The 25,654-nt window shown below is 37.4% G+C and overlaps 1 protein-coding gene across 30 annotated transcripts in view; it reads right to left on the minus strand.

Moving 5' to 3' along the window:
* The window catches only part of Tenm3 (teneurin transmembrane protein 3), a 2,373,066-nt gene that overhangs the window by 19,881 nt on the left and 2,327,531 nt on the right, over positions 1–25,654 (minus strand). For 28 of the 30 annotated variants that reach the window (XM_074054924.1, XM_074054923.1, XM_074054922.1 and 25 more), the window contains 4 exons: positions 19,664–19,896; positions 18,463–18,617; positions 16,825–17,699; positions 409–584 (listed from right to left, as the gene is read on the minus strand). In XM_074054924.1, the coding sequence (XP_073911025.1) occupies positions 409–584; positions 16,825–17,699; positions 18,463–18,617; positions 19,664–19,896 (1,439 nt within the window). The remainder of the gene's footprint in view (positions 1–408; positions 585–16,824; positions 17,700–18,462; positions 18,618–19,663; positions 19,897–25,654) is intronic. The other 2 variants (XM_074054920.1, XM_074054906.1) reach the window with 1 other exon arrangement.

Here is a 25,654-nt window from a genome sequence, read left to right on the forward strand (position 1 = left end):
TGTGGATTCAAATACCACATCATAATGGATTCATAAAGCATTGTGCCTCAAACCACTTAACTGAGATGACAGACACAAGGACATGCTCTGGAAAACTGTGTTTGATGAACCAAAAATGGTTTAAAGACACTTGGAAAGAGTTGGAATTAAGTGTTTTTTTTTAGTAGGAATAGAAAAAGACGTTATTTAGGGGTTAACATTTTGCATACTATGGACACAGTACAGTTTAATATGGACATATAACCACAGTAAATATTACATGTAGGTATTTAGTTATTCCATCAGTGTCTCCAGAGGTTTATATTTTCACCTTCCCTTTTCTGGTTCATCTTAGAAAATGAGGGCTGCCACTTTATATTTGGGTACTTAGTGATATTGAAAATCATCAACTTAAAATTATGATTGTACCTTGAACCATGGTATAGAAAGAATCGATTGAAGACAGATTTGAAGTGATGCTGACATCTTCTTCTCGGCTGGATGATTCAATGTCCACTGTGATAGCCTTGTCCATGTCCCCATGAAGGTTTGTGACCACTCCAGTTGGAAATGTGACATTTGTCAGACGGCCTTCACTGTCGTAGCTACATAAAAAAGGCATTGATGGGGTGTTAAGCAGTGAGTTGCAGGCTCTCACTTATAAATACAAGGTATGGTAGTATTAGCTGCACAAATCTGGAGGAATATTTTTGTCTTTGTGCATGAGCTACGTGGAGTAAGGACTTCAAACATGCTTTGAAGTAATCAAAAGCCTGTTTAACATAGAAAACCTCACTGGTGAGAGCAAGAGTAAACAGTAGCTCACCACTCAGCATATTCTTTGAAGTGTGACCAAAATCCTCCAGCACATCTAATTTGCTGTTTCAAAAGGAACATGTTCGCTGATATTAAATTCCCTACTATTATTCCATATTTTCCACAAAGTAGGTTTAATTCACTGTTAATCAGTTTTTAAAGTTTTATCAACTTATGCTCTCTATGATAGTACAATATGCATGTCACTTTTTCAAACAGCATATACATACATATATTTGCATATATAAATATTTTAGTATCTTGAGACATCTTCAACAAATTAAGAAAAGCCTAATAAAGACTTTGTTTTTCTTTTTTTGGGGGCAGTGCTGGGGATTGAACCCAGGCCTTATACGTGCTAGGCAAGTGCTGTATCACTGAGTTATACCTCAGTCCTAAGACCTTCTAACGTTTCAATGATTGACATGTTTTATAATGGGAAACTGGGACTTATATGGTGGTAGTGATAAACTATTTTGTTTATACAGATATTTCAATAATGAGTGGTATCTCAAATGATTTATTATGTTTACTGAATTGGAATGCAGTATTTCCTGATATTTAATGATTATTTGATATTTCATTATAGTCTTATTTTAGTATATAACTGTGTGAAACTTATCATTTAAATGTTAATATATTTTAAAATACAAAACACACTACAGATAAAACATTTGGCTAGAGAATTGAATTTTTGTGATTTTTCTATTTGTGGTAGCACCAGAGAAAATTTCAAAAATGATCATGTCATGTGAATTAAAAAGAACACAAAATTCTCAATGAAAATCCTACATTTCCTTGAGACAACAACATACTTAAGGTTGCATTTCAGACTGATACTAAAGCAGTTTCATTAGTAAAAGGTTCTACGTAAAATGGAGATTTGAACCATGTCCTACTTTTAAAAAGCCTAGAAGCAGAACTAGTGGATAGTGGCAGAAGAGTAGGAAAAATAAGTACTTAAATGATATTTGGCATAAAAGGATAGTAGGATTTTAGAGTATAAAAATCTATTTTGAAATATGTAGTTAGTAATTAGAGGACTCAACAAGAGCAATGTCACAGTCGAGAGAGGAAGGAAGAAAGGAGGAGGGTGAGAGAAGGAGGTCTGTTCAGCCCGGTGCTGGGGTGACCCATTAATCTACAGGAGACGGTATCAGTGAAATCCTGGGTTTGACTGCTGTGGTCTGACAGCGGTGGCGGGAATGGGCACTGAAGAGGGAGGAGCCCGAAATGGAGCAACAGAGAAAGCAAATGCACCATTAGTGTAGTCATTGTCTCTACTCATAAAAGGCAGAGCTGAAGAACAAAGCTGACATCCTTCCCTCCCCATGCCCCGAGCAGACTAAGGCATAAGTGGAAGAAATCCAACATGGTTTACAGTTGTCAGTGCTTTTTTGCAGAAATTATTGCTCTTAAAGAAACACAGGCCTAAGGCAGAGTTACAGAATTACTGAGAAAACCTTAAGTTTGGTATAATTCTTGCATCATGCTATGCTTCTCATACTATAATGTGAAGAGTGTTACTTGGTTTTTAAAAACATTAACATCCTTGCTGAGCATAGTGGTACATACCTGTAATCACCCCAGAACATGGGGGTGGGGCAAAGGCAGGAGAATGGCAAGTTTGAAGCTAGACTGAGCTACATACCAAGACACTCTGTCTTGAAAAACCAGGGCTGTGGAGGAAACTCGGTGGTACTGGAAGAGTGTTTGCCTAGCACATGCAAGGCCCTGGGTTCCACCCCCAGTATCCAAAAAAAAAAAAAAAATCCTTTGGAATGCTCCTATATATAAGATTGTTCTTTATTGCATTGTACCCCTTGCCCCCCCCATTTTACAGATGGAAAAAATGGTGTGGTCACTATCTCATGACTGTACTGTCACTGGAACTGCTGTGCACCTGACCCCAGGCCCATTAGCCTTTCTGTAAATCACAGTGCCTGATCTAAAGTTGAGAGCACTGTTTTATATATATGATACTACCTGCCAGCAGCTTGCTGATTCATTCTTGCTGCTGCCACTGACCTGCCTTCTCACTGGTTTATATTTTCTAACCCTATTCAATCTCAAGTAGAAACATCACCTCTCTCCTGTAGAAAGCATTTCACCAACCTTTGACTTGGTGCTTTCATTGGCTTACCATATGCTCCATTTCTTGCTGGGCAGGCATTTTGAATCATAGGATGCTGAGCAGAGGGAGACAGAGCCCAGGATGCTGAGCATTCAGACCTAACCTATTAGCCTTTGCTTCTTTGGGAAATAAAAATACAAGTAACCTTTGGAAGGAGTGTACTTAGAATGACATAGGGATAAGCTGGCATCTTAATGAGTAGCAGGTCTGGAGGAGGCAGAGGGTCCTTGTTGTGGAATTGGGGGAGGGAGGCCATAAGCAGATTCATTATGCTACTGAAGGTTTTTAAGGTAATGTGATGGCAGCACTGAAGGAGCCCAAGGATGGAGTGACGACAGGCCAGTAGGAAGTGGTTCTCCACCTACTCATTTTATAAACAAGAAAAAAAAAATCAGGGACCAACAGAGTTTTTAGATTACAAAATGCCATCTGTTTGTTTAGATTCTTCTTTCCCTCACTATGCAGCACCACTGCTTCGGCTCCCCCTGCATGTAAGGTTGGACTCTTGTGGAAAGAGGGTCTCCTACTTTCAGAGGAAGGAGGCCAGAGTGACTGCTCTTGGTTTTAGGAGGAAAGGAGCTCTGTTTTCTAGAACCTTGCTTGGGGAAGAGGAATTCAAGCTTATTTGACCTTTTTGTGGAGAGAAATGGAGGAAAAAGAAAAGAAGGTGGGAAGAGGTCTGAGAGAACTTGCTTCTGAGACTTTTCCAGTTCAAAGTACTTAACATACTAAGGAGCCATGCTTTGAGGTGTAATGCTTTATGGAAAAATTCTCCTCCTTTTCATTTTGGTTTTTTTTTTTTCTTTTTTCATCTCATTTCAGTGTGAATCAGTGAAAACTTTTTCACAAATTAGTACCTTTGTCAACAGACATGAAGACAAGATGGGTAAGAGGCATTAAAATGACCAGGGGACTCTGGATAAGTCATCACAAATGACTTTTCGGTGCTTCTAGAAATGGCAGGCTAACCCTTCTTTAACTCAACAAAAGCAGAAAATGATATACCAGTAAATGGTCAACTGCTTCTGGAATATTTTAACTCTAGAAACTAAAAGAAACCTTTCCCTCAAGTCTCTGTGCTGCTGGACATAGTCTCTGCTTACATGCAACTTTGTGGTTCACTTAATGATGGTTGCCTGGCCTTAGTGAACTAGCCCTATCCAGCTTGTATATTAGATATGTAGTTTTCTTGTATCAGCTCTTAAACTTTGCAATGCAATTGGCTCTAGGGAATGTGAATAGAACATCAACTTCATGCTCTCCATTCCACTCATCTGGTCTTAGCCTCATAGCTCCAAATTTACCACACAGCAATTCTTTTCTGCTCCTGTTTGACCCCTCTTCACAAAGGACTCTGGCTAGAAAAGGCAATCTCCCTCAGGCTCTTAGTGACCTTCTGCTCTTTTGTTGATGGGATGCACTTATTTGATGGTTATCTATCTGTTTGTCTTTAAATTTGATTGTGTTTCTTGCCTAGACTGCTGTTTTAGCATTTGCACAATTTTAAAAAAATCTAAGAAGTGGGATTATTAACAAATGCTCTTCAGAGTCATAGTCTCAGTCGTTCTTAGCTGAAAATGTTGTACTCATCCTGATGTAAAATTTTCTCTTCTTTTCCCTCACATGAAGTTCTCAACTTGTCATCTTTCCTCCCATTTTCACTGCTACCCTAGACTTTGACTCTCCCCATACTTACTCAAACCAAATTAATCTCTGAAATAACACATTTTTCATTTTTATTAAATGCATATATTCATTTTACAGGGGGGGTGGAATTCATTGTGCCAGTTTCTAGTAGCCTTACACTGTACATTGGTTAGATCACCCCCACAATCTTCCCCCGCCCCATAACCCCCTCCCCTTTGCACTTACAGCAACTGCAAGAGGTTTCACCTATTTCACGTATGTATATGAAGCCCATCAACCATATTCACCCACTTCATCTCCTTCATTCACCCTCCCCCCTCCCACAAGTACCCCTCTATACTGTACCTATTTTACAGTCCTATCTTCCATTTGCAATTCCAAAGTCAAGGTTAAAAGGGGTTTCTCGATCTATCCCAGTTGTGAAATTTCAGTTACAATACTTTTCTGTTTGAACATCTTCAAATAGATCCTCACCTGAGGGAAAAAGTGACTAACCTAGACCATTACCAACCCTGTGTCAGTAGACTATTAATACTGCAACTTATTCAAATGCAAATAGTTTGCAGTTCTTGAAATTTTTTTCTTCAAAACTTGACAACAGGATTATTTATTATCTTTAGGGCTTCTCCATCAAATGGGTTCCCCAATCAAATGTATGTTTTTAAACTTTGTTTTAAAAATTTTCTGCTTTTGAAAAAAGAACGTCAATCAGAGCAGAACTTTAGAGAAGCAGTAAACACAGCAGAGAAGCGACTGTGATTGTAATTCTGGGGGATGGGGCTATTTTGAAGAGTAAATCATTCTTTGTCCTTTCAGCCAACAAAAAGAAAACCAAAATATGCCCTCAGTGTTCCATCTGCTATGGCAATGCTTTTTTGGAACAACTTCTTACCCATCACTGTGGTAAAGGAGAACAAAATTACTAACCCTATCAGAACTAAAAAATATATGCATAAATCATTCCTTGATCCATATTCCTGATGAAAGTTATGTGCACACAAGCAAAAACAGAATAGTGCCTGATTTAAGTTCCTAATTGTGGGCTGATCTAGAATCCTAATAGCAACAATGTGATTCATATCACATATCAAAAGATTCTATGTTTATATATTCCTTAACAATTATCTCATAGACAAATCATAATTTCTTTGAATTCAGTAGCAGTAAGATTTGCCGGTAAGAAATCCTCAAACATTGGGTTATGGGTAGAAAATGCAAAATGCTTCCATCATCAATGAACGGAAGTAGAGCAATCATGGGGTCACGTGATATTCAGCTGGCTGTGAGATAGCATGCTACCAAAAATGATAGGGAACATGCAAAACAAGAGAAAAAAAAAAAGAGAGTATTACTTTACACGGTGTTTGCCTTGATGAGAAAGGGGTGAGAATTGAACAGGGGAGGGTGGACAATACCAATTTAAATTTCTTTGCTGCCACTGCTGCTGCTATGTGCGATTCATTAGAGGGTCTCTCTGTGACCCATGCTTTGCTCCATGAAACCAGAAAGGGCAGCAGTCTGCAGTCACCTTGCCATTCTCTCTGTCTCTCCCCTAAACACCCCCAGATAACATGAGTTCAGAGGAGACAGATGAGGGCAGAGCTTTCCTTCCTCATCTCTGGTCCAATTCTTTTGAACACTGAGCTCAGTGATAGATGGCCTCAGAAATGATATTTTTTCAAGAATCAAATTCAAGGAAAGTGACCTACTGCCTCTTTCCTTCTACAGTCATTACCACATTAGGGAGGACTGACAAAGTGACATTGCTCTGCTCTGAAATTCACAGGCCTTGAGAGAAAGTCATCCAAGTCAGTTAATTCCAGAATTAACTCCTTTAGGGGTCAAGGGATACTGGGTTAGCCACCATTAAGGACTGTATTTAAACCAGTCTTTATTTCTTAACTGCTTACTGACTGAGGAAGGCTAACGTGAATAGGACACATCTTGTGTATTTAGGTAGCAAGTCCTGAAATGCAGACTTGCTAGACAGTGTGGCAAGAGAAATTTTTGCTATAAAACAGAGCTGTGCATACCTGCCTCTTCCTGGATTTATTCTACCTATTCTAGAAGTGCTTGGAGGACAAACTCATCCTATCTTCCTCTTTTGACTCCTCAGACATACACAGGCTCACACCCAGAAAATGGCTGTGCAGCAAGTGAGGATGAGGGGATTGGCAGATTTGTAGTATATTGAAAAGGTAGCTCACTGGGAAAGAAAACGTACATTTACAAATCGTTATTGCTACCACCAATATGATACGTTAAGATATTAGGCTCGACAGAAACACATAAAGCATTAAGTATTTTAGCAAATGAAAGTTGGTAACTTGATACATGTTTCTTTTGAGAAGCTTCTTTTGATAGAAGCCTAAGAGAAGTTGGGGAGAAATGGCAGAATTGCAGATTTTTAGAATAAGAAGGAACACTTTTTAATTACTAAGAAGGCCTTCATTTTATAGGTGAGAGCCTACTAGTCTACAGAGATGCTGTGGTTTGCCCAAAGTCACACAGTTAGGAGTGAAAAAAAATTGGGATTAGAATCTAGGTTTTTAGATCAGAGCCTTTTCTAATCAATTGATACTGCTTCTCTGAAAAAAAAAAAAAAGAGCAGATAGAAAACAGAAAGAAAGCAGCAAAGAAGCTAAGTGAATGTTAATGACTTGCAAACAAGAGTGAATACCAAAGACTAGGAGTAACAATAGCAACAGTAGACAGATTTGGAACCTAAAATAAGAGACTAACATGCTGTCTACTCACAGGCTTTATGAGAGAAAATAAAGGCTGGGTTTAGAGACACAAGCCTGTAATCCCGTAATCTCAGGGAGGAGGACAGAAGTTTGAGGCTAGCCTGGGCTACATATTGAGACCTAGCTAAAAACAACAACAAACATGGGAGGGGCCTCCTGAGTGCCAGGATTACAGACATGAATCACCATACATGTCCTTAACCCAGATATTTTTGATTGCATGCAAGATTGTTTTATGAGCATCTCAAATTCATCATTTCCAAATCTGAACTCATCTGTTGCTTACACTGTAACCTGCTTATTTCTGGTATTTTCTATTCACTCTGTCACCTAAATTGAGGAAACAGGAACTCATTAGAGATTCTCTTTCTTCCTTACATCCTGCATTTGGTCACCAAGTTAGATTCATCTGATGATAAACCTACTTCTTTCTCTATGACCTCAGTGCCCAGCATGGGCTTGGGAATTCATTTCTGACCAGATGTACTGTGTCTATCTATCATCTGTCCAGCCTTCTTTATACTCACTTATATGGTCACTGCATTGACTATGCAGCTTCCCTGTCCAGCTCCTGTAACTGAGCCTCATGTAACCAGCACAGAGGAGCTAGTCAGTGCAAACCCTGCTTGAGCAGAACCTCGATTTCCCTCCATCTTTCTCTAGCCTCATTTTCTCACATTCCCAGGCATACTGTTTTTTTTTGGTGGACTGGGGTTTGAACTCAGGGCTTTGTGCTTGAGCCATGCCCCAGTCTATGTTACTCTGGTTATTTTGGAGATGTGGGTCTAGTGAACTATTTGCCTGGGCTGGCCTTGAACTGTAGCCCTCTCCATCTCAGATTCCCAAGCAGCTAGGATTACTGGGCTGGCCTCAAGCTGCAGTCCTCCTGATCATGGACTCCCAAGCAGCTAGGATTATAGGCGTGAGCATCACATGCTCTTGTCACTCTCAGCTGCACATTCTTTCCAAATCCTGCTGTGCTCTGCATGCTGAGTGAAGTCTGCAACCCTCTAGTGCTTCCTGCTAACCTTCACTCCTACCTTCCAAGACTTAGCTCAGAAGTGACCTTCCTTGGCAAATGTTTCTTACCTCACCTGTTTCCTAACCCCAGTCTGATTTGGAATACACACTCTTGGTACCTGCAGAACAGTAGAATAAATCTCTATCCTAGCACTATCTGCCTCCCCAGTGGACTGAGCTCCCTGAAAGGAGGTACATCTCTTTTCTACCAGTTCCTTTGGTTAGCACCTGGCACATAATACATTCATATCGAGTGCATGAGTGAATGAATGAATGCTGGGAAATTGAGAAGTAGGAAATGCTTGATGACCAAAGGGCACCAAGTTCCCACCTTACTGAAACCATTTCATAGTTTGCAAGTAAGTTTGCCTTTACAATGCAGCACTTCAGAGTGTGTTCTTTTCCTTATAACTACACCTGTGGAAAAAGTGCTTCCTGGGGCACTGGTGTTGCCCAGACCAGTCCCATAGGGGACTAACCATATCTGTGAGTATATCTCTTTGTTAAGGGGAAATACGTTATGCAATAACAATCATGTTAAAAAAGAACTGTTTATTAAATTAAAAAGGCATAAATGAACTAATCTTTGTGCATATGCACACACAGAGAATACAGTGGAGAGAAACTGCTAGATATAGCCTTTCTCACTAGCTCTAACTTATAAATAACCACTGCATAAAATCATTCTGACCTTCCTTTGTGTTTGAAAGGTTTAAGGCTTAGTCATCCTAAATATTTCCTGGCCTCTCTAGGAATAGTCTGACACATTTAGATGTATTAGGGGACCTTTTTCCTTCTCCATAGTGTAATGTTCTTGCAATCTTCCCTTTATTATCATAACTCAACTGATCTAACCTTAAAATCATCTGTGAGGGCAGTACTTTTTTCCAATTTCGGGTCAGGCATATGTTTACTTTTATTAGAACCTGTTTCCTTCTTTTCTTTTTGAGTTTGAAATGCAATGAGATCTTTTTCCTAGTTGGTGCTTGACTTTCATAAATTAAATTACTTAGCTTCACTGATTAACCACTTCTTTTAAATAAACTAAACTTTTTCAGCCTTTCTAAAATAACTTTTTTATTAGAAGAACCAGAGATGGGAGAGTCTTAATTTATATCAAACTTACACTCTTGACATACATTTAGAGGTGGGGAAAAACCTAGTTTTTAGATAGCTGCAAAGTGGTATTTCTTTACATCAGTATTTCTCAGATATTTTCTTGGGTGGGGGGACTCACTTTCAGAACCATTGATTCTCTACACCTTGGGATGAACATGAAGACTAGAAAATCTGGTTCCTCTCCTCACCTCGCTTCCTCTCTTCCCCTTCCTTTCCCTTTCCTTTCTTTTTCCCTTCTCCTCCTTTTCCTTCTCTACCCCCCAGCCCCACCCCATCTCTCTGGTTTGTGGTGCTGGGGATTGAATTCATGAATGCATGGCACATGCTAAGCAAGTGTTCTGCCACTGAACCACGTCCCTAGCCCTAGAAGTTTATTTCGAAGTGCATGAGTGGGCAGCCTGTGAGATGTGGTAGTAGTGATGAAAGGGAGGGATGCTGAGTGAGGAGATTAGAGTGACATGAAGCTTGTGGATGGTGTTCCCAACCATCTCACCTCTTCCATAGTCTAGACTAGATCAGCATTTATAGCCTCTGTGCATTTAGAAATCACTATAGGGCTGGAGAATATAAGCAAGGAGCTTTCTTTGTGTGCAGCATGCCCTGGGAGGAGTGGGTAGCAGTAGTAAGGGTGCTGGAGTGGTTTATTATGCTTTCTTAGGAATGAATTGGAGGTGCTGCACAGTTCTAGAAAATACCAACGAGAAAGTCCTCTTGCACTGTTTTTCAGTGTGTGAATTTCTTGCTTGCTTCTCAAACAATCATTTCAAGTGGGGAGTGTGTGTAACAGTCTTAGGGTAAATCATTTGATAATCACTTTGAAAGGGGAGCTGATCATATGCACAGACAGAAGGCTAGCATCGCATCTATCTAATTTGGACAGTTAGGTAATTAGTTTAAAGAGGGAATTCAACACTCGGCAGCTGCAGTTGCTCACTTTTGAACCATTATAGAGCAATTTAGCACATGCAGAACATTAATCTGCTAAACAGAACACAATGAAAGAGTTAACGTAGCCTTGTAACTATCAATACATTCCAAGAACACAGCCCATATACTAAGAAAACTTTACTGCTCAGTTTTTGTCTTTTGTTCTGAGATTATTTTTGAGTAATCTGAATAATATAATCCTCCCCCTCATTTGAAACCTGGACAGACCTTATTTTTTAAGAACTAAACTTTAGAAGAAAATTGGAATGAATCTTTTTTTTTTTTTTTTTTGTTCTGGGCTTTGAACTCAGGCCTTGAGACACTCCACTAACCCTTTTTTGTGATGGGTTTTTTAAAGTCAGGGTATCATGAGCTAGTTGCCTGGCTGGCTTCGAACTGTGATCCTCCTGATCTCTGCCTCCTGAGTGGCCAGGATTACAGGTGGAGACACTGGCGCCCAGCAGGAACCAACTATTAATAAAAATATTGCCTTAACAGTGCTCAGGTGAATGTTTGGAATGTATAGCAGTGAATTTATTCAATTACCTCCACATTTTTAAAAACTGATGGCCTCGAGAAGACATATTCTGGTTTAAAAACTTGAAGCAAAGTAACAAAAATGGAAGTCAACCTTAGAATTTTCCAATGATTATAATCTGGTGATAAAATCTCTCACAAATCATTTCTAATTTTCTAAATGTTTTCTTCCATGAATAATGACAGGATAGGAACAATAAGGAGGGAGGCTGAGTATACATGAGTCATGTATTTATGAAACGGGGGCTTAGTTTTAATGTTCGTTTTTTTTTTTCCTTCAGAAATAACAATGACTCAAGGTTTCTTTTAGAAATAACAATGACTCCACAAATACAGTGTTGGATATCAGATGCCGTTCAAGGGAGGACCTCCTCTCAGTTTTGTCCCATGGAAGACACCTCTGCATTCCTCTAACATCAGAAGCTATTACCATGGTACATATCTAAGGAGAACACAGCATGGCCCAGCTGTCAGGCTACTGAAGCAAGATTCAGTGTCAACAGCGTAGACATATTTTTTCTAATTTGGAATAATTATTGCTGAGTTTTCCTACCTTATCTGTGCACTGTTTTGAATTTGAAAGTATCCTAGAAGCAGCTGCTGTTTATACTGCTTCTCTCCTCCTCTGAGGTCCCTTCTCCCGCACTCTCCTAGGGCATCAGAATGTATGTATGCTGGGGGGAGCTGTGGGTCTGTCATTGGGCACAGAGTTAAGTTCATTAGAAAGAAACGGTTCAGAAGCTCATCCTGAAATTGCAAAGCTTGAATGAGGGACAATAAAGCACCCAAATGAGAAGCTAGAGACCTACATATACCTACATAAAAGGGGAAAAGCTGAAATTCATTTATTTGCTCTGTGAATCTGAATATAGCTCATGAAAGATCAGAGTCAGCTCCACAAATATAGCACTCTAAATATTCAAAGTCTCAAGACACAAAAGCTGCCACTAACTTGCTGGTGTACATGTATATATCAGCCAGAATTCATAGCTTTTTTTCTTGTTGTCTTCTTTACACAGACAGGAGAGCCTCTAGATATACCCAGATGGTTTGTATTTCATGTGGGCAAGCAAGCAGAGAGCTGTGAAGTGCCATTTACTAGTAAATAATTTATTCTATTGCCAAATTCAATACACTGGCTTTGCTTTTGTGTGCATTTAAGTGTAGTAAGTGTAATTTCACTTGGGATATGAACTTTTAAAATAAGTTTTCAGGTGAGATCTTTTTCGTCTCTCTGGATTTACTTTAGCTAAGGAATTATAATGTGTGTCAATTATTTTTAAATGGGTTCAAGGACAGCATAGAATAGACCCTAACACTAAGACATGTAACTAGGCTATCAGAAGCATCACACAAGGGGACCCCATTACCTAGTTGGACCTCCTTTCTACTGTCCAGCAAGTCAGTGGAAGAAGAGGTCACAGATAATCAGTAACAAATCATTCTAACTCATTTCAGAGCTGAGTTACAAATCATCTAATACTGTGTTCTTCCTGTTATACCATCTAGTAGCATGTTCAAAATATCAGTCACTTTTGTAATCAATCACAATAGGGACATGAGAATCACAAGTAACATAAAGAGAAATTGCTGCCAAGTCTAGCTTTTGAAATAAAGGTTCTTGTGCTTAAAGAAACTAGCCATGAGCCAGGCGCTCACATGCCTGTGGCCTGTGATCCTAGCTATTCAGGAGGCAGCGATCAGGAGGATCAAGGTTGGAGGCCAACTGGAGCAAATAGTTTGAGACCCTATCTCAAAAAAACCCATCATACACACACACACACACACACACACACACACACAGGGCTGGTGGAGTGGCTCAAGGTATAAGCCGTGAGTTCAAACCCGAGTACTGCAAAAAAAAAAAAAAAAAAAAAAAAAAACAAAAACCAACCAACCAAAAAAAAAAAAAAAAACAAAGGAAAGAAAGAAACAGTATACCCTAAAGTGTCACCTGCCTATTTTATTGGTGATTGATAAGAACTTCAAAGAGGGAATCAGGTTTTATTTTCCCAAAATCCTGTCTGATACCAGGTACAATAAAATACTTTACCTGCATTTGCATGGGAAATTGTTTCTTTTTTAATTTATTTTTTGTGGTGCTGGGGATTAAACTCAAAGCCTTGTACATGCTTAGCTCTACCACTAAGCTACATCTTAGTCTGTCTTTCCTTCCTTCCTTCATCTCCCCCTTCTTCCTCCTCCTCCTTTTCTCTCTCTCTCTCCCCCTCCCTCCCTCCCCCTCTTCTCTTTTTCTTTCTTTGAGACAAGGTCTTGTAAGTGTCTTAGCTTATAGTTTACACTGGCCTCAAACTCGTGATCCTCCTGAGTGCTAGGATTACAGTTGTATACCAACATGCCTGGCCCCATGAAAAATGTTTTCTATTTTTACAGAAAAACAGAAGTTTATTCTTATTCTTAAACTCCTTCAGAATAAACTGATATTTAAAAAACTATTTGGATACCAAGAACAATTCAATTCTTACTTTATCAAGAAAAAGAAATTGAGTAAACATGTAATAGTGGGTTAATATATTAAAAGATCAGTAACAAAAATGGAAAGCGTTAACATTTTTAGCATTAATTACTGGTGCAGAACTATCTCAGAAAGCAAGAGAGCATTTATAATAGTATTTCTTCAGTGGAGCTTGGCAAGATTGACCTAAAGGTTTTATCAGACTCTTCTCTATAAATAAATGTTCAGCTATCTACATCTTTGGTTTATTCCTCCATGTTTCACTCAACAAGTAGCTATTGGAAGCGGTCTATGTGCACTGCAACATTTCAGTTGTGGGAGTCAGAAAGATAATAGTTTGCATTTTACAAAATGTTTTCACATTTCAATTTTGTACTCACACCAAAACTGTGACATTCTAATGGTACACTGAAGTTTCAACTCATTTTCTTAAAACTTCTTTGTTAGGAACTATGGTTGCTGTATTTTTATCAGCAGGCAAATTCACTGATTCCAAGTCTTCTATCTATTTCTATCTATAAAAGCTTTACGTACAAATGGGAATTTGGGCTGAAAAATTTAAAGTATTTATGCAGGAAGACTAAAGAGCATGTATCAGCTCAAGGGAAACTGGTGTGAAAGCCACAGAAAACAGGTGTTTTTCAACTGGGAATGGAGACTTTTTTCTTACAGTCTTCTTGTGTTTTTGGTAAAACTTTTAGCCATTGTGAAACCTGTCGAATACCTTTCTTATGAACTAACCTAGTGTGTTTATAAGTCTAAATTAGATATGTAGTACTAAAATTGTTGGAAAATATTGCAGAGACATACAAATGTTCTGGGAGTCTGCCAGCTCACCAACAATAGCAAACAAAGGAAGTCTGATGGGGTCTTAGAGATCCCACAGCCTGTATTAAGACATTCAACCAGTCAACTGTCCAGGTCAAAAACTCTATGGTAAAGGCTCTGATGAATAGAGGTAGGGCTGAGTTTGCCCACTACAATCTCAAACACAGATTACATTGCTCTGTGAGAACAGAACATGCTTCTAGAGGGCCAATCGGACAAGGACAAATCCGTTGCTTTTTCTGCTGCCTCTTTTGAGTGCATTTTTAAGTTTCTGACCCTTAGAAGTGGCCCTTGCTTTCTCAAAGCCTAATTGCAAGAATATATAGAACAACAACAACAAAAAGGGTCATTTGTCATTCTGACAATTCTCAATTCCTTAGATTAAATGCTCTATTTTCAGGTACCCATGTTTCATAGCAGTTTTCTTTTTAAACATGTCTTTGCTGCAGCAGTTTAGAGGGAAATTAGCAAAACACTCCTTTTCAAAACACTGTTTCAGTTAATTTTATTAGAAAAGTTATTTTTCAAACATTGGTTTGGTTAAACTACTATATTCTTAAAATTATCTATCTATCATCTATCTATCTATGTATCTACCTACCTACGTACCTACATATAATTGTGAGTTAAAATATTTTAATAATGCTTTTTTGAATAGGTACGTCTCCTGTAATTTATCTAGCTATACTACTTAATAGTTAAACTTCAAACATGATGTATAACGAGTTTATATTAGTGAAAATAATCGTGATGTATTTTGATTAATTAAAAACTTCTATTCTTTAAAACAATGCTTTCCCATTGTATTCACAAGATTGGCCTGCCAACTCAACCTCTACTTCCAACATCTGATGATTCTTGACTATGCTTGAAATTCTCAGAAGACATTTTTTAAATAGAGAAATATGTCTTCTTGGTGTACTATCATTTAAAAAAGAGAGTAAAAGAATCTAAATTTGTTTCAGCTATCCCATATCAACTCCACCGATGGAGTGTGTCCTGATCTCTAACTCTTGAAGCTTGATTACATTTGTGGGTCCTAAGGAGACCATCATGCCTGCTGCAAGAAGTTCGTGTGTCAGTAGAAACCACACAATGAACTTTGTGCAATGCCAATTCCTGGAACAAATAAGAACACTCTCAAAAATGGCCTGCAGAGCAGAGCTTGAATCCTAGACTATACTAAAAACTTATTCCTCTATTTTTCCTTCCTGCTTTCAACTAAAGTGAAACCCTATCCATGCCACCATCGTCTCCTGAGGATCTTATAATCAGAGCAGCTCTCCTGCCCAGGCTCATCTGATGATAGCACATTTTCTGTGCTCGTTTCCCCCTCTTTGGCAATATAGCCTGCTATCACTTTGAAAGCAGTGCAAAGGAAGTGCTTTCCATTAACTTCCAATTTATTCCTTTCCTATTGCGATCCTAAAATGAGTAAAAGGAATGTTAAGAACAGAATTTTAATGTAATTCAATTGAAAAGGTTTGTTCCTCTGACAAAATCATGCTGCTGGGTAACATTCATTTTTTAAAAAGAGAATCTGTCAGAAAAGAAAAGCAATTCGAGCTACAGGAGAACTCAGCTTTATGTGTAAGATCCATTCCAGAGAAGTTGTACAGCAAATATTTATATACCGAATCACTTTTTCTACTGAGTTTTGTTGTAATTTTGGAGGTGTGCTTCTAGAGAAAATACTTTTGCTTCAGCATATCATTGTGAAAATCATACTAAGGAACTCAGTATTCATTCCCAGGACCATTTTGCATTTGTCAACATGCCATGTTGGTACATCTAATTTCCCCTCGTGGCTTGTGCAATGCTAGACAAGTGAACAAGCAACCGAAAATGATTTTACACATATATTCACTGTAAAGTACATGCACCATAAAATATACAACAGCCAATTTTCATTTCACTCCTGTTCACCTTACAAATGTGATAGTTCAGATAACATATTTCCTGGGACACCACTCCACTTACTTTATTAGAAGACCCTGGCTGAATAAGCCTCCTACATTTTCATATGCTTTCAGATGGTACCAGCATTCCTCATTTGTATTTAGTTGTAAGGGTCTTTTAAGTGTGGTTTAGCTTTTTCTATAACTGATTATAAAAAGTTAAGCCCTCTATTTGATAAGAATAACATTTGTAGAGTAGATGCAATCAGCAAAGTTCACTGAAAATATTTAAGTTTTTCGTCAGTGAAAGCTCCCAGTCAGCTTTGTCAAGTGGGCAAATTGAAACTCAAAGGGATTATGCCTAAAACCAAAACTACAGTTCATTTTTTGAGAGATTTTCTGCTAATATACACAAGTCTGTCTGAAGCAAAATGTTAATCCCTAAGGAGGATAAATTTACCCTGAAGGTAAATGAAACTTGATCTTCAGGGATTCTTAACTTGCCTGAGTCCCTTCTAATACTCTGCATCTAATTTTTTATGTCACAATTTGTCTTTTTTCCCCCTCAGAGACGCATCCAAGAAATATAGAAGCCCTAGGCCCTCAAGAACATGCTTCATTCAAGCTCTTAAGATTATATTATTATTAACACAGATTACATTAGTATAACACAGAGTAAAATTTTCATATACTTACTCAAAAAATGTTGTCCATCCAGTTTCATCACTTTTAGTGGCTAAAAGTCCACTGTTGCCATGGTAAGTAAATAAGACTAATTCTAGTCCTTGAGCTGTCATGCTTTTCAAACATCCATTTGTTCCTATGGTCAACCATATCACTTGGTTATCTGGAGACACCACCCTCACGGGCATCCGATTTGGATCCCGTCTAATTCTGAGGGTATTGCCATTGCTGTCTGTCACAGCAGTAATATCGTTGTCATTGCTGTAGCTGAAATTGTACAGGTAATCACCAGTGACTAAACTCACAGTATACTGGTGAGTACCATTGATGTCAAAGATGTAGAGTTCTTGATCAGTTGGAGAGGCAACTTCATAGAAGTGCATGGAGTTAAGTAAAGGCTTATTCTTTGACACAGCCCGGATCCTAATATTCCCCAGATCTGCAATGTACAGTGTACCATCTGGAGAAGCAGCTAAAGAGGATGGAGCATTAAGTTTGGCATCTTTGGCATAGCCATCTCCACTCTGATAACAGTCACAGTTGGCATCATTTTTGCAGTCACATTCTGAAGGTATTCCAGCCACCAAGGAGATTTCCCCATCTGTTGTGACCTGCCTTATTCGGTTAATTTTCTTTTCATCGGTTTCAGTAATGTACAGGACCCCACTGTATGACACAGCAATGGCAGTGGCTGATTCCAGTGTTGTCTGAACTGCTTGCTTCCCCACGGGATATTCCACTCCAGGAACCTGGCAATGCATGGGCCGTCCAGCGGCAATGCGAACTTGACGGTTTTCAGTGATCTGTAGAACTACATTATTATCCAGGACATAAATGGAGTTATCCATAGGGTTAATGGCTAGGTCAGTGGGCCATTCCAGACGTACCTTAATAAACAATGAAATGGTCTGGTTAGTCAGTTAGTGTACTACACTCAATTTGCCAGAAGAGTAAATTAGACCATTCAGGGAAATTAGCCTTAATTTGACAAACTGCTTTGAGACTGTTTTTTTCAATAGCCATAGTAAAATAAACATAAAGTTTTTGAGTGGACAAAAATGTAGAAAATATGCTATTTTTAAAAAGATCTGCTACTTACAGCCAAATAGCAAATGAACTTCTTTGCAGTCAGTCAACAGATATCGCTGAGATATGAATACATATGTTCCTCATAGCAGTACGAACTGCTAAACAATAGGGTTTTCTACGTTACGAATACATTAGTATTCTACTGTGTTTTCAACTGGGCCAATAGAAAAGTTTCTAATTTTAATTGGAAGTCCCTTGGGACCAATCACATTGTGTTTTCTCTACTACTCAAGGAGCCCAGGCAATCAAAAGATTAGGGATTTAAGCTGTTCTGTTCTTTTTGGGATAGCTGCATGCTGCTACTTTACTGGTATTTTATGACAAATGATTAGCATTTCTTAGTGATAATTGTTCTGTATTTCACTGAATTCATGAAATGCAGAATTACAGAAGAAAATAACTTTTATTAGCTTCTGAGATTCATTTAAATGGAACAGCTTTATCGTAACTACTGTCACACATGAAATACGTGGTTTAATATGGTGCCATAACAGTCTGCTGACATAGCAAATCAAGTCACTTAGAAGAAAAACAAACAGTTTGGCATAATATTTTAACTACCTGGCTGATGTGCATGCTAGTGTCGCAAGTTAAAGGTCTGGCTGACGTCAGATCATTAGAGCCCAGGAGAGTTGATATGATTCCATTTTGATCGACTTTTCTAATCATGGTTCCATCAACAAAGTAGATTAATCCATTCTTATCAATTGCCATTCCTTTATCCAAGAGAAGTAAATGTTATTAATTTTTCTAAAATGATTTATTTTCGATTAAGCTTTTAGGCCCATCAGTAAACTTAACATTTAACCCAAGTGAAAACATGGGTAAAACTACCAATTGTAAAAGCATTAGGAAAAAAACCCAACATAGGCATTTACATACAGTACAAATGAATTAAAAATGAAATAAGGAAAGAATCCAAATTTGCAAAAACCTCCAGTGAGTACATGAATAACTTAGGTAGTACCTGTACATTTTAAATATAAAATGATAATGTTTATAATAATAGTATGTTCTGTAAATTATAGAAACAAGTTTGAATTCTGTTATAGTCAACTTATAGCAATGGTATTCTAACAAAAATAGATCTTAACCAAGGTTAGTGTTTTGTTGACCTTCTTACAATGAAATTTGCTATTATGAATAATTCAATACAACAAATACTTTTTTTCTAGTCTTTGTTCATGGTAGCTGTAATGACAAAAAAAAAAAAGGCCTCAAACCAAGAAACATTGCACAATACATAAGCAAGAAGTCAATCCTTACTGCTGTAAAAGCTTTTATCACATAGAATTTTAGCCCGTTACCTACAAAAATTCCTCATGGCAAACACTTTTTCCCATGGCATAGAAACAAAAGTTTAACAGCTCCGAAGTGGGTGAGAGCTAACAGGGTTGCTTAGTGATGGTTTTAAAGAGGCCTGGGACCCATTCATGACAAAGAAATGCCAGACAATGAAAGAATCTGAAGTTTAACAGAATGTGACCTGAATAATATAGAGTAGTTGCTTCATTCTTTGAAAAGTTGAAAAAAATGGAATGATGATAATGCCAAGAACTTAATATTTACTGTAAAATCAACTTAGGAATCTAGCAATTTCACACTAAATGGCTTTTTAAAAAACACTAGATTGAAACCACTTTCTAAAATACAGCTGAAGGTAAAATGTTAGACTCAGCATTAAACACAATCAGGCACAAACTGGATTTTCCGCCTTTTTTTTTTAATAAAAAGAAATTCTAACATTGATAACTGCCAGTACCTTTGGGGCTCATGAGTGTTGCCTCCACAGCCTTCCCTCCGTCCCCACACCTGGCTTCATCGAATGGAAGGCACTGCTCTCCTGTCCCAGCAACCACTTCAGCATTTTTAGTCAAGTCTTTTGCTCCCGTGAGTGACTTTGGGCGGTAAATTCTTCGGGTGTTAGTGTCAGAAACATACAAATCTCCCTTGACTGGATCAGTTGCAAGGTAATATCTATGGGCTGGGTTACTACTGTAAAAAAAAATCATACATGAAACACTTACTCCAAATATACAGAAAGAAATTAAGTAAAATAAGACAGATCATGAGAACTGATTATAAACTGGAACACATTATCGGAGACTGGAAAATGAGTAGTATGTTTAATAATGATTGAAGAGAATGTGATACCAGGTAGCAATTCTTTGATATAGCTGTTTTCCTTCCTCACCCTGTGCTAAGGATTAAACAATTTATTAATAGCTATTCTTAAAAATAATTACCCTTAGAGGCAAGTTCTCTAACTCTTTCTTGGCTCAATGAGAGGCCACTAATATATTGTCCCTGGAGGACAGAAAGTTTCTTCCAGGGGAAAACTATCTCCAAAATTCTCCAGTGAAGTATAACATACTGCCAACTGTATTCATATCTCATCACAGGGAATTATCTCTTTTCTTTTTGCTATAAAACCAAACCAAACTAAGTGTTTTCTCCTGGAAAAATGCAGCACTGTGTCCATCTCAGTTGCTGAATCATAATGCAGAAAAGCAATCTGACAGTTACGATGTGTAGACCAGTGGGTTCCATGCTACGATGAGATCATCACATGTAGAAGGCAGTGTCAGAACGCCCCAAACAGCAATGTGACTTTTCAAGTTTGGAAACTGAGCTGCTCTGTAACTTGTCTATTAATTTGTGAGGTGCAGACATTTGTTCACAAAATACAGTGCTTAAATTTTATAAATATAAAGCAATGTGAATGTAAAACATTTTGTCTGATTACCTATAAAATTGATAAGACCAATATTATCAAAGAATGAACACATTATGACATATAGTTGGAATTAAAAAAAGTTAAAACTCCTTACAAACACTAAGTACTGTATTCTTTTGTTTTGTTTGCTTGTTTTTTGGTGGGTCTGGGGTTTGAGCTCAGGGCTTCACACTTGCAAAGCAGGTGCTCTGATGCTTGAGCCACGCCTCTAGTCCATTTTGGTTAAATTAGAGATGAGGTCTCATGAACATTTGCCTGGGATGGCCTCAAACTGTGATCCTCCTGATCTCAGTCTTCCAAGTAGCTAGGATGACAGGCATGAGCCACCAGTATCACGCCCTGAACATTGCATTCTTCAGAATTAATACAATTCTATGCCATGTACAAAATTTGCCTTCCAAAAAAAAGCAGTAAAAATAGTTTAAATGATTTGATTTTCCAACAAAGATGGTAACTGATAGGAATCTAGTAGACTGCATGTATTGATCCATTCCCATGTTCTGTCTCTCTCCTCCTCCCTCTTCTCCTCCTTCTTTCCACAGCCAGCCAGACACACAGTTATATTCATGTTTCCATGTATTTTAAATGTGAACATATAAAATATGTGTATTAACCTAAATCTGTATGAGCATTTAAATTCTAGTAGTGATATGTAGAGTAGTTTTATCATTACTAATTAGGTTAGGTTCTAATAATACAATCATCACTACTTAATATAAGTGCTGAATATATGTACTTTTTTGTCCGTATAAGACATTTACTCTTAAATAACAGGTTATAGTTTCCACTAGTGTGTGTCACATTGGTAGAAGAGGGTAGCAAAGCATATAGAGTCTGTAGAGATGTTCTGCAGCTCTAAAAGACTCTACGGTTGTGATGCTGATATACAGAGAAATACAAACTGAACACTTTCCATTTCTGGGTCTCCTTTATGGCCTTTAATATCTTTTAGAGACAAGAGAGAGAAGAGCAGGAGGTTTTAAGTGTGTAAATATGTGTAAAGAAGTATGGTTGGAAGAACTCATACAGATATGTGTTATGTAATAAAAATGTTTCAGAACTACTGGGTAATATCAAATGATCAACTTGCCATGCTAAATGTTATTATATCATTTTCCAAAGTTGAAGTCTAAAAATTTAAATGCAACAACACAGATTATATTCTTGAGTAGATTCTTTTTGGTGGTTGTAGGTCTTGAACTCAGGGCCTCATTCTGCTAGGCAGGCACTTTACCATTTGAACCATCCACCAGCCCATACATTGTATTCTTTAGTGTGGTAGTTTATTACTTTGTAATGTAATGAAGAGTCACATATTAATATACCATTCAGTGCAGTGTTACAGTTGTGTGTTTCTACCAACAATCTGATATTGACAGAGACAGTCTTTCAGGTGTATGTTGCTGGTCACAGAGGGACAGCTCAATCAAGTTGGGACTATTTTCAAACATGCTGACATTGGAGAGCTGTCTCAAGCCTTGCCTACCTCCCTGATTTTATAAGAATACTTGTGCAGTTGGTTATGAGTTTGTTTTTCTTATCAGTTATACATCTATGAGCATAAGCTCTGGTCAGATTGCCTGGACTTGAATCCCAGCTTCATCACTTATTGAATGTGTGATCATGGGCAAGTTACCTCAGATCCCTTATTGGTAACAGCAATGGTAGTAATAAAAGTTTCAGAAGATGCTGAGAGGATTACCTGAAATAAAAATTCATGTAAAATTCTTAGAATAGTGCCTAGCCCATAATACATATTCAATAAGAATTAGCTATTCTTAATATTTTCTTTTGTTTTGTTTCCTTTAACTTTTCAATGTCTTTGGCCTTCTAATTCCGTAAAGTATATGAATACAATAATTACTCTAAACTAAAGTTGACTTGCTTCCTGAAAAACGATAAAAAAAAAATTTCTGAAGCTGGATAGATTCAATTTTCCCCTTATTTCTGCTGTTATAACAGTTGTTTATAATAACCTAAATTATTAAAATAATGAAGATCATCTTAAAATATCCACTTTAAGTTATTTCAAGAGTATTGATGATAAAGGTAATTGAATCTCATATATTTTTTCATGATATCACTTTGAGTAAAAACCAGATTTTTGAAGTGGCTGCTTAAATGGTGGTGGCACACTCTTTAGCCATGGGACGTGAGATTTCCTGGAGCAAAATCAGTAGACATTCATGGCATATGCTGGGTCTTGCTTGATTGGCACCAGTGTTATTCCAGCAGGCTGATAATAAGAGAATGTCTAGGGTGGTGCACATGCTTGATTGTGTCCTGTCATGATGCATCTCCTTTCTTGAAGACACAGACATTTCTAAATTAAGCAATATGTGCCCACGGCTTTACAAATGTCTACCAAAGAAAAGCTCTGATTTTATGCACAACTCTGTTGCTCAGAAGAACAAATATGGAGGAACATGTGGCCCCAGAGAAGAGAATTAGCCTCTGGAAATGAAAACTGGGTAAATTCCCTGTGGTGCAGCCTAGTGTGGCAAATTTAGAGCTGGTTCTTGGATTTTGGGCTCCCTAAGTAAGAAGGATCAGAACTTCAGTAAAAGAAAAAAAAAAAGTGAGCTTGGAAATTTTTAGTTGACAGACTGGTGGCAAAGGAATTGTGAATTACATATGCGATGGGACTAGGATTCAAGGTAACCTAATTGTACACAGTTTCCTGATAGGGCGAGCTAGTACCTGATTTCCAACGTCCTGAAGAGCACTCAAGAGGATGGTGTATTGGTACAAATTAGCAGTGAATTTTTAGATGAGGAATATATCTAGTGTGAAAATGTGAGGTTACAATGACTGAAAACAGTCTGCCACTGGCTGTGGGGCACAGGGATTGGGAAATTTTTGTTCAGCAGTAGGAGCATAAGCACATTCCTGTGTGATTGATTTCCTAATATTTTGCCAGTTCAGGAAGGTTTAAAGTAACATGATTTTGACTAATAGTAGCAAACCAGAGAAAGAGAACTCAAGTTTGGAATCTTTAGTGTACTGCATCTTGATTCTTAGCTCATCCTGAATCGCCTAGATCACCATAGTTATCAAGCCATCTTCCCTTCAATCTTATTCAATTAGACGTAGATCTAGTGGCAAGTGCAGGGCTGGATATGCTCATTTATTTAGTCATAATTAAACTGTCTTAGATTAGGGAAATACTTGCTAAGAACAAGCCAGAGAACAGACATAATTAACACTTTCATCTTTTCAGTTGGAAATTGTATCATAGCCCTTAGCACACAAAGCATTTGAAGAAGCATAACAAATTATATTTATGTATAAAAGTCAAATTGTCGACTTTATGGTAACCAGGAGACTGTTTAGATTAGGTTATTGCAAATAGGGACTTAGGATATGGTATTTCTGTGCCTGCCTGAGTTTTAAATATTTTTAAATATTTTAAATAGTCAATGAGGAGTATTGAATCAAGTTTTTACAACTTTATATCTAAACTTTGATTCAAATTCACAGTTTTGTAATAGATACTTTCTTTGATCTTTTCATTGGTAATATAAAATTCACAAAGTTAAGTTTTAGTCCTACATATTTAAATGCCCCTTGGCTGGATTTACTTAATTAATTTAAGGTTTTTATTTTGGAATTTTAAAGAATTAGAACAACAATGAGCTAAAATTTACTGGAGGAGTCTGATAGCAAACTAATACTATAAGCATCGGGGTGGGGGGAAATGTTTAAAATATCAGAAACACAGTTTCAAATCATTTTAGAAGCTTCCATTTAGGTAAAAAATTTAATATGTTGATTGAGTAGTATTTATATCTATTCACTAAAGCATAGTTTAGGACATATATAATATCCTAGCAGCATTTATTAATTTGATATAATAGCATACTCTCTGAATTTTAAAATAATAAGTCCATATGTCTATTTTTATTCAACATTTTGATTATTTCCTTCATTAGTCCAAAGTGGCATCCACTTTCATCATGCCACTCATTATCACCTGCAGAAATCCCCTGCTCCATTCAGGAGGATCTGATCACTTAGAACATCTTGCTTCTTTCATCACAGACCCCAGTAACATTGCTTGTTCTATATTCTTTTTTTGCCTTTTTAAAAAACACTTTATTAGCATAACTTAATCATACAAAGAGGTTTCATTATATTTCCATACATGCATATAATTTACTTTGATCAAATCCACCCCCTCAATTGCTATTTGTTAGCCTTTTCCCCTCATGAATTTTTTTTCATAATTTCAAAGATCTTAGCAACTTCAGCATACAATACTTTTCTTCATTAAGTTGAGAACTTTCACCTTTTCAATTAAAGGAAGAACTTTATAACTTTTCTTTGGCATATCCAAATTGCCAATTTTGCATTTTGGTGCCATTCTTAAGTAGAATAGGGTTTCTTAAAGAATTTCCCCAATTCAGTAAATAGCACAGTTATTCACTGAGTATTCCAGGACAAAAACTTTGGAATTATCTTTAATATGTCTTTGCTGTTTCATATCCTATACAAATCCAACATAATAGAGATTATGGCAGTTCTCAGTGTCAGAAATGATGGTGACTTGGATTAGAAGGTAGCTCTGATAATAAGGTAAAGTCATCAAATTCTGGATTCATTTTATGGGTAGGTGCCAATGGAACTTGATATTGGATTTGCATGGTATTTGAAACAACAAAGGTGTATCAAAGATAATTCCAAAGTTTTATCCTGAAAGACCACATGAACAACTGATATTTACTGACTTTGGGAAAATTTACTAAGATGTCAATCCAGGAGAAAAATACAAAAGTTCTCTTTTGGCCAAGTGGAACAGGATTGGAGAAAATAGCAACAACTCAGTTTTGATGATAGAGAGTTACTGCTGAGTGCATGTTTGTAGACACAAATGCTCAATCCTGTTCAACTCCTTCATTTTACAGATAAATACGTTAAACTTCAAAAGTCTGCTAACAGACACAGAGCAAATGGCTGAAGAACAACTAAAATCCAGCCTCATTTCACAAATCTTAGCATATATTGTTTCTAAACTTG

This window comes from Castor canadensis, chromosome 14, assembly GCF_047511655.1.
Source record: "Castor canadensis chromosome 14, mCasCan1.hap1v2, whole genome shotgun sequence".
Taxonomy (NCBI): Eukaryota; Metazoa; Chordata; class Mammalia; order Rodentia; family Castoridae; genus Castor; species Castor canadensis.